Below are 9,604 nucleotides of genomic sequence, written 5' to 3'. Positions count from 1 at the left end.
ATCCATTTGAACTACCCAAGAAGGTCTAAAACCCAATCCACAAAGCTCAATAATGCAAGGGCTTAACCAATAAGCACTTAGTCCTTAAAGTCTGAAGTCCATCCTTTCCAGAAGTGAGTTTAACACCAAAACCATCCCAAAGGTTGGTGCTTTATAGATATACATGTCTAATGCATGTATTGAACTCATATTAGGTCAAAATGAGGACTTATGACCTATCTCTATGCATGACATCAAAACTTGATTATAGACCAGATCCAAGACACTACTAGGTCACCTTGACCTGGAGATTCATAAAGTTGCAAACTTTATAAGATCTAACTGCTTCAACATTCAAGAACAAGAAGCAAAAGGGACAAAACCCAAGATCTAACAACTTTGAATGATAAAAATCGAGTCTTTGACACTTACCAAGGTCCAAAAGAGTGCCAAACTGAAGAATGGGGGCTTGCTTGCTGGATATTTGCCTCCTTCTTCCACCTTCTTCATTCCTTAGCTCCAAAAACACCAAACTAGCTCAAAAATGGGAGGAAAAGACGATTAGGGTTTCTTTCAGGGCTTGAGCGGCTGATGTGGACTGAGGGTGAACAAATCCTAGCCCCACATTCCTTTAAATAGGGAGCAAACCCGGAAGATTAGAGTTTCATCACCAACCATCAACACGCCGTGTTCTAAGAGGCAACATGCTGTGTTGTCCTTAATAAAATTCGCGTTTCCTTATAAATGGACAGACCGTGTTGGTGCCTTCAGCACGTCGTGTCAAATCCTCAAAATGTGATTTTTTTCCCAAAATTGCTCCTCAAATTTCCGGGTGTTACATGATGATGGATGCAAATCGGCTCTAACCAAGTCAATGGACGCAAATCGGCTCCAACCCAACCAACGAAAGAACGCAAATCGGCTCAAACTCAAGCAATAGACGCAAACCGGAAACCACTAAAATAATACCTCTTACTTTTCATAAATCACACATCTATTAATATATTTATACAATGTTGATATAAAAACACGGTTTTAACCGTATAGCATAAAGAATTACTAGAAATCAAATTTGCACACCCAAGCCTAGTTGAAGCCGTGTAGGTGCGTCTAACAGCCAACCATTCTGTAAGGTTTTTAGTAGACGTACTTAACCCGCCGGCGACACCGTTGTTTTTCCCCTTCCAGCATCCAAACCCTAAATCTGAAACCGTAACCACTATCCCAGTTTTGGTCAATTAAGAAACCAGTGTTCGATTTTGATTCCAGTTTCCCTCTGAACAGATCGTTGCTCATCGTGTCACGCAAATAATCGAAGATGGTGTTGGCGGAGTTAGGGGGGAGCATTTCACGTGCTCTCCAGCAGATGAGCAATGCCACGATCATCGACGAGAAGGTCCTTAATGATTGCTTAAACGAGATCACGCGCGCTCTTCTTCAATCCGATGTTCAGTTCAAGCTCGTTCGTGATATGCAAGCCAATATTAAGAAGATCGTCAATCTCGATGATCTCGCTGCAGGTCATAACAAGCGGAGAATCATCCAGCAGGTGCATATTGTTGTTGTAGTAGTTGCTTTTTTCCTCATATTTGTTGATCCGGTGTAATCTAAGCATATGTTGAAATAGTTAATTTGGATTGCTAGTCATTGATTGGATTATATGTGGCTGCTGCAAGAAATTTTAAATAGAAAAATAAGGCAATGAAATTTGAATATAGTTGAACAAATTACAAACAGGGTATGATTTAAGAAGTCCGGTTCCAGTGATTGAAACTGTAGTTCAGCAAAATGTATAAAATCGATTCAGATTGAATTCCAATTCCAAACTACAAACATTGTAGCTGATAGTAGCTGTTTACATAATGGAGGAGACATCTATTTTCTTTATTTTTCTAGTGTTTAGAGTGTTTGCTTATGCTGTAGACGCTCGTGATACAGTGGCTTATATTGGCACAATGTTGTTAGGTTCACTTTGTGCTGTTTAACAATGATTTATCATTTTCTCCTAGGCCATATTTACTGAGCTCTGCAAGATGTTAGATCCTGGGAAGCCATCTTTCACACCCAAGAAAAGCAAACCAAGTGTTGTCATGTTTGTGGGTTTACAAGGTATTCTGTTCATCTAACTTTTGTTGTTTGTAAATTGTAAACTCTCATCATACATTTATTTCCATTATTTTATGTATTTGGATCCTTGATGACATGTGCTACTGTGAATGACTCAGGATCTGGGAAAACTACCACATGTACAAAATATGCATACTACCACCAAAAGAAGGGCTGGAAACCAGCTTTGGTATGTGCAGATACATTCAGAGCCGGTGCTTTTGATCAATTGAAGCAGAATGCAACAAAAGCTAAGATTCCATTTTATGGAAGGTTGTTTATTTATCTGTTGAAGACTTGAGAAATAGTTAAATCAAGAAATTCATCATATGATATGCAAACTTTTAGGTTTATGAAATGTAGTAACCCTCATCTTTTGATTACAGTTATATGGAGTCAGACCCTGTGAAAATTGCTGTGGAAGGTGTTGAAAGGTTCAAGAAGGAAAATTGCGATCTTATTATTGTTGATACAAGTGGTCGACATAAGCAAGAAGTAGCCCTCTTTGAAGAAATGCGCCAAGTTTCTGAAGCAACGGTATACCCTCGAGTTCTTTTTTGTTAGATTATTTTTTAAAGTTTTCAATTTTTTTTTTTATTATATTTTGTTTAATCATGCAGAAACCGGATCTTGTTATCTTTGTGATGGATAGCAGTATTGGTCAAGCTGCATTTGACCAAGCTCAAGCTTTTAAGCAAAGTGTTGCTGTTGGAGCTGTAATTGTTACTAAAATGGATGGTCATGCAAAGGGAGGTGGAGCTCTTAGTGCGTAAGTGTCATTGTCTTAATGTTGTTATTAGCCATTACCTTTAAACAGAAGGGTAAAACGGTCATTTATTCACATTCAGACAATTCCCTTCAGACCAAAAAAGAAACAGACTCTGTGTATACAACACTTACTCCCTACAGACATTTTTTGTCCATTCAGGACTTTATCCATACAACACTTAATGAGAAAAAAATAAAACACTCAACTTTTTTTCTCTTATTATCTTCTCTTATCATATACGCAGAGTTGCAGCGACAAAAAGTCCGGTCATATTTATTGGGACTGGTGAACATATGGATGAATTTGAAACTTTTGATGTTAAACCGTTTGTCAGCCGTCTTCTAGGTTTGTATCATTTTTGTATGATTTTATTCATATGAAGTTGAATTCTATATGAAATAATGGATGGAAACTTTGTGTTACATTTGAATTTTAGGCATGGGTGACTTGTCTGGATTCATGGACAAAATTCAAGAGGTTGTTCCTATGGATCAGCAGCCTGAGCTTCTGCAAAAACTCTCAGAAGGGAATTTTACAATGAGGATTATGTATGAGCAGTTTCAGAACTTGCTCAAAATGGGTCCCATCAACCAGGTTCTTGATGCTTTTACTTTTACTTTTCTTGTTTAAGTTTATTTTTACTTTAACATGATTGAAATCGGTTCTGTGATTCTGTGGGAGTTGACTGGAGTTGTTGGAATTCAATTCCATTTCAATCCTCTTTTTAATTCCTAACATGTACTCGTTAAAAAAAATCAAATATTCTTGTAAGTTTTTACACTAAGATTTCACAAGTAAACACCTCATGTCTTTCGATTCTCCATCTGCTTTCTCTCTTCTTGCTCATGAATTCCATTCCATTTTCTGCCAACTAAATGCACATAACAGAACTCAGTTCCTTCAGATTCCTAATCCTTTGGTTTGTGGATTCCAACGGAATTGGAATTCGAGATTCCATTCTGGTGTACCATATAAGGATCAGATATTACAAGTGAATTCCAGCAGAATTGGAATTCGAGTTTCCATTCTGGTGTACCTCATATAAGGATTAGATATTACAGTTGTGGCTTTAGTTTGTTAGTAAGGGCGATAAGGTCATTCTTCTATTAGATCAGTTAGGTCGGTGCTAGTTGAGTATAAATAGGAGTTAGGTGTGTAATCCTTTCAATTCCCAGTCATTCATTTGGTTCTTAATACAGTCAGACAGTTAGTTCTAAGTTGTAAATATCTAAGTACAACAATTCAACCTAACTTAACTGATCTAATAGAAGAATGACCTTATTGCCCTTACTAACAAACAAAAGCCACAACTGTAATATCTGATCCTTATATGAGGTACACCACATTCCTTGGTGTACTTGGTTGCCAAATAGACGGAACTTTCTGTTGGATTCCTCCAAATTACATGTTTGATGGATTTCACTATACCTTGGAATTTGAAAGGAATACAATTCCATTCTTCCATTTTTATTAGAAGACCAAAATACCCTTATATATTGAAATAAACAAAAAATAATCTCTATTATTGGGTTTCGTTCCATTTTCTGCCAACCAAATGCATGATAGTTTACTTCAAATTCCATTTATTCAACAAACATTATGCCACTTCCCATTTCTTTGGCAGGTTCCAAATTCCTTTCAAATGTTTGATTTTTCCATTTGTTGTTTTAAAAACACGAAAAGTCATGAGGGAATATGCATGTGTTTTAATATGGTTGGTTTTATGGCATAGGTTTTCTCAATGCTTCCAGGATTCAGTTCCGAATTAATGCCAAAAGGACGTGAAAAAGAAAGCCAAGCAAAGATCAAACGATACATGACAATGATGGATTCAATGACTAACGAAGGTCGGAATCAGCCAACCTATGAAACAATTAATCATAAATCCACATCGAAACATCGGAATTAACGATTCCAATCCTTTTTCATTTGCAGAGTTAGATAGCACAAACCCAAAGCTGATGAACGATTCAAGGATGATGCGAATAGCAAGAGGCGCGGGTCGTCAGTTGAGAGAAGTGGTTGAAATGTTTGAAGAATATAAAAGACTAGCAAAAATATGGAGCAAAATGAAAGGGCTTAAAATCCCTAAAAAGGGAGATATGAGTGCCTTATCAAGAAACATGAATGCACAACACATGAGTAAGGTGCTTCCACCACAGATGTTGAAGCAAATTGGTGGCATGGGTGGCTTACAAAATCTGATGAAACAAATGGGTTCTAGCAAAGACATGATGGGTATGTTTGGTGGTGCTGATAAGTAGTTGTAGTACTCCCATGACATCAACTTGGTTAAAATGCAACAGAAATGTTTTGCTTAATTATACATTTGGCTAGAATTTTTGAAACTAGTTATGTGGTTATTATAGAGATTGTAAAAGACTATTTTGAATGTGCTTATGTAGATTGTACATGATTTTGACATGAGACAACAAAAGAGCAACTTTATATTGTGTTTGATAGATTGGGATTAAACAATGGGACAAAAACTCATGCAAAAAGTCCAAACAACGTTCCATGGGTACTTAACTTCTGATACATTGTCTATGCAAAAGACATGAATGTCTTTTTTATTTGATGAATGTTTCTCTTTCCATGAATACGTTTGTCTTCTCTAATCTAGCCGAGTTTCATTCCTATACATCTTTGTCCCGTATCACAAAAGTAATGTGGTTTTGTTTATTTAGCTTGTATTTGCTATACTATTTTGGCAAAACAAGGCAATTTCTATTTAGCGATCTTTGGATGTGTTTAAAAAAGAACTATATGATATGGAATAATATAAATTGGAATTGTAGGGTGGGTATAAAATAGTTTATTTAAAACGAATTATGTTTTCTTGTTAAACGCTTGTTAACTTATGAGATACTAAAATAGAGTGTAGAGGAAAAGTGTTTAATTTAGGTACCAAATAATAAAAGTGGAAGGTGTGTTTAGTTTAGGTACCAAATAATAAAAGTGGAAGGTGTACTCACTACTTTTTTTTTTTTCCATGTCAACTTTCCATTCACTCAACTTTCACTCGTCAAAAGTTAGGAAATTGACCCTTCACTTTCTTTAATTTTTTTTAAATATATTTTATACCAATATTATACTTTATTTGTATAAAATTAAAAACCATAATTTTTAATATATATTTTTATAAATTTATAATATATATATATATATATATATATATATATATATATATATATATATATATATATATATATATATATATATATAGAGAGAGAGAGAGAGAGAGAGAGAGAGAGAGAGAGAGAGAGAGAGAGAGAGAGAGAGAAATCAATAGAGAACAATTATTAATCAAGAAATAAAAGAACCAATCCAAAACATCAGATTTAAAGCGATCGACGACAAAATGAAAGGTTATAGACTTTTACAATGGACGCACATGTACCGGATTCTAACAAAATTCATTTTTTTAGTTTATTTTTTTAGGTCATGTTTTTTATCGAAAAAAAAACGAATATACCGTTGTTCATGATTTTCCATCATCTTTCCATAGAGATCCATATTGATATATAAAAAATGATTTTTTTTTCAAAAAAAGATATTTCATTTTCTTTGTTTTTTTAAAACTCAAGGTCTATCTTTATCGAAAAAAATTAATAAATATATCAAAATTCATATTTTTTTGGTACTCTTTAAACGTAGATTCATATTGATGTTAAAAAAATGAAATTTCAGTTCAAATTCACATTGTGAATCTGCTCAGATTCACAATGTGAATAATAGTAAGTCAGATTCACAGTGTGAATTCTGAAAACTAAATTATATACAGTTCAGATTCACAATGTGAATAAATTTATTTGTTGATTTTACAAAACTAATTTACGAGTAATCAAAACGTTAAAATATTATAAACTACATGAAAATATATTTCGATTCATATGTAAAATTTCATTTAATTTGTGCATGATCAAAACGTTTAAATAGTAAGTGAGATTCACATTGTTAATAATAAAATTGAAATATTTACAGTTTAGATTCACAGTGTGAATTTGAACTGATTGAATTTTTTATTTTTAATCGATTTTGATGTCTATTAATAGAGGACAAATTGAGATTTTTGGTATAATTAGTTTTTTTTGGATAAAAATAAATTTAAATATTGAAAAAAACAACAAAACAAAGTGAGTTTTTTCAAAAAAACTGTTTTTTATATATCATCATGAATATCTATGGAAAGAGGACAAAAATCGTGAACAACGGTACATTCGTTTTTTTTTCCCGATAAAACATGTGACTTAAAAAAATTTAAACGAAAAAAAGAGGTGTGTTTTTTTGATAAAGAAGTGAGTTTTATGACATACTCCAATGTATATGCGTCTAATGTAGAAGTGTACATTTATTCCCTTGGCCGTTTGATCATATGATTTCTGACGCTCAAGATAGGTTCATTGTTATTGATGGTTCTTTATTAAACCTCACTATATATATATATATATATATATATATATATATATATATATATATATATATATATATATAGTAAAGGCGTAAAACAACGAGAATAAATAGCTTTTTAGGTGAATACTTTTCTTACCAGGGAAATATATATTAGATCTTATTATTAGTTATTATTATATATATTAAAGTTATGAAGAAAAGGAATAGGAAACGTGTCATTTTTTTGGCAGAATTAGTCACTGTATTATTATTGGGCTTCAAAGTTAGGAATAATAAATTTGGATCTTTTTTGACAACTTTGCTCCTCATTCTTTAACCATTTTGACACTTTTTGTCCTTGCAACCAATATTTTTACACTTTTTAGGAACCTTTTAATATTTAAAGTTTGGCCACAAAACTTTAACGGTTTGACAACGTTGATCCCTTTTCTAAAAAGTTGCAAATTCCTACCCCTTTAATTCTTTAGCCATTTTGACACTTCTGGTCATTGCAGTCAAAACTTTTACATTTTTTCATAAAAAACTGGATGTTTTTTTGGCAACTTTTCTCCTCATTCTTTAACCATTTTGACACTTTTGGTACTTACAATCAATATTTTCACACTTTTTAGGAGCCTTTTAATCTTTAAAGTTTGGCCACAAAACTTTAACGGTTTGACAACTTTGATCCCTTTTCTAAAAAGTTGCTAATTCCTACCCCTTTAATTCTTTAGCCATTTTGACACTTCTGGTCCTTACAGTCAAAACTTTTACATTTTTTCATAAAAACATGAAAAAAACGGTTTGGGGCAACGTCCGGGCTTTTCATCCTTGCACTTTCTACGTCTGTCATATTTATCGATTCGCAAACAACATTGAAAGCTTCTGGCCCCCGCGTAGCGGGGGTAACCTTTCTAGTTATGTAATAAAAGATTTACCACTTTTAATTAACATATTTATGTTTATAACTTATATTTATATTGTCGGTTTCTATCCCAGACATATATTAACCCGTCGTTCTAAAAAAAATATATTCGATGTAAATTAATTATTATCAGCGTCTAGTTTATGAAATATAAATGAATTTATACAGATGAATTTAATATTTTAAAATTATCATTTTGCTCCAAATTAAATTTTTGATGACATTCATTAATTCAAGTCTTTAAAATTTTGACAAGTATTAATGATTTTGTTATGCATAATTAATTTGTACAAAAACTATGTATCTTATACCTTTTAAAAATCAAGATATGACTAATATGTTTTATAATATAGTATAATATATATATATATATATATATATATATATATATATATATATATATATATATATATATATTAAAAACTAAAAAAAATAAAGAAAATACATAAAATAAAGCTGGACAATTGAAAGAAAAAGACATGAGATAAGCTTTCACCAAAAAATCTTTCACCTTATCCCGCACCCAGAATGTGGTGTTCCTCCGCTCCCAGAATGTGGTGTTTTTGGGTGCGGTTCTGAAACCACTTCTCTACCACTCACTTACACCGTCCAACCTAATAACATGATACGTTTTTTTTATTAGTGTTTTGAAATTTTTTTCTTACACAAAATGATAAAAAAAACACAAGTAAAATGGTAAATTGATGTATATCGTTGGTTATTTAAAAAGTAAGACAAGGCTATGGTCCATATGGTTTTATAGGGTTAAAACATTGAAAAGGGTAATTTAGTTTTCACATATAATATAATAATCGAAAGTATAAGCATTTTCTATTGAATTTAAAAGAACAACTTATTAAAAATGTTTATATGAATTATTAGACATATTTTTTTATTTTATTTCATCTAAACATTCACAAATGCCTAGACCTGACAAAACATAACACGACACGAAAACCATACACGAACCCGACACGAAATTAGCGGGTTAGGGTAAGAGATTTTGACACGTTTATGTAAACGGGTTGACACGACACGACACGATAATTAAACGGGTAGAGTTAGGGTCAAGACTTTCAACTCGAAGATGACTCGAATATGACCCGTTTAATTATATATTATTTATTATAAATATTTATTATAAATTTCATATTTTTATAAATATATTATATGTTATATACTTATAGTGGGCCAAAATCAAGAATTAGAAATAATATTTAAATTTTCAAAGTTACTTAATTTTACTCATCTTCACCAATTATCCCCTTTTCTCTCCAACTTCAACTCTTTTCATTTTGTCTTCTAAACTTACTAATTTTTTTTCATTCCATCTCCTAACTCCAATGTTTCACTTTTTCATTTTTGCATCCATAACTCCTACTTTCCAACATTTAAAATGTTTCAAGCAGACATGACCAACATATTTACAAGGT

General features: G+C 32.3%; 1 protein-coding gene across 1 annotated transcript; it reads left to right on the top strand.

Annotated features, from left to right (window-relative positions):
• Nucleotides 1–1,044: 1,044 nt before the first annotated feature.
• Nucleotides 1,045–5,316, top strand: LOC145138965 (signal recognition particle subunit SRP54 2). The gene is made up of 9 exons (XM_079072961.1): nt 1,045–1,528; nt 1,989–2,088; nt 2,205–2,358; nt 2,472–2,622; nt 2,706–2,854; nt 3,099–3,199; nt 3,291–3,448; nt 4,587–4,701; nt 4,790–5,316. The coding sequence occupies exons 1-9, from the start codon at nt 1,298–1,300 to the stop codon at nt 5,116–5,118; spliced, it is 1,488 nt and encodes a 495-aa protein (XP_078929087.1). The 5' UTR covers nt 1,045–1,297; the 3' UTR covers nt 5,119–5,316.
• The last annotated feature ends 4,288 nt before the right edge of the window (nt 5,317–9,604 follow it).

Source organism: Lactuca virosa, chromosome 1 (genome assembly GCF_052849685.1).
Source record: "Lactuca virosa cultivar CGN04683 chromosome 1, Lactuca_virosa_CGN04683_v6, whole genome shotgun sequence".
Lineage (NCBI taxonomy): Eukaryota > Viridiplantae > Streptophyta > Magnoliopsida > Asterales > Asteraceae > Lactuca > Lactuca virosa.
The sequence above is the reverse complement of the archived record's forward strand: the minus strand, read 5'-3'. Positions and strand labels throughout refer to the sequence as shown.

Excerpts from the sequence above, each read along its gene's own strand:
- LOC145138965 (XM_079072961.1), top strand. The coding sequence starts at position 1,298 with ATGGTGTTGGCGGAGTTAGGGGGGAGCATTTCACGTGCTCTCCAGCAG. Across the intron at positions 2,359-2,471 it reads AAGATTCCATTTTATGGAAG|TTATATGGAGTCAGACCCTG; the intron begins GTTGTTTATTTA and ends TTTTGATTACAG. Across the intron at positions 3,200-3,290 it reads GTTTGTCAGCCGTCTTCTAG|GCATGGGTGACTTGTCTGGA; the intron begins GTTTGTATCATT and ends TTTGAATTTTAG.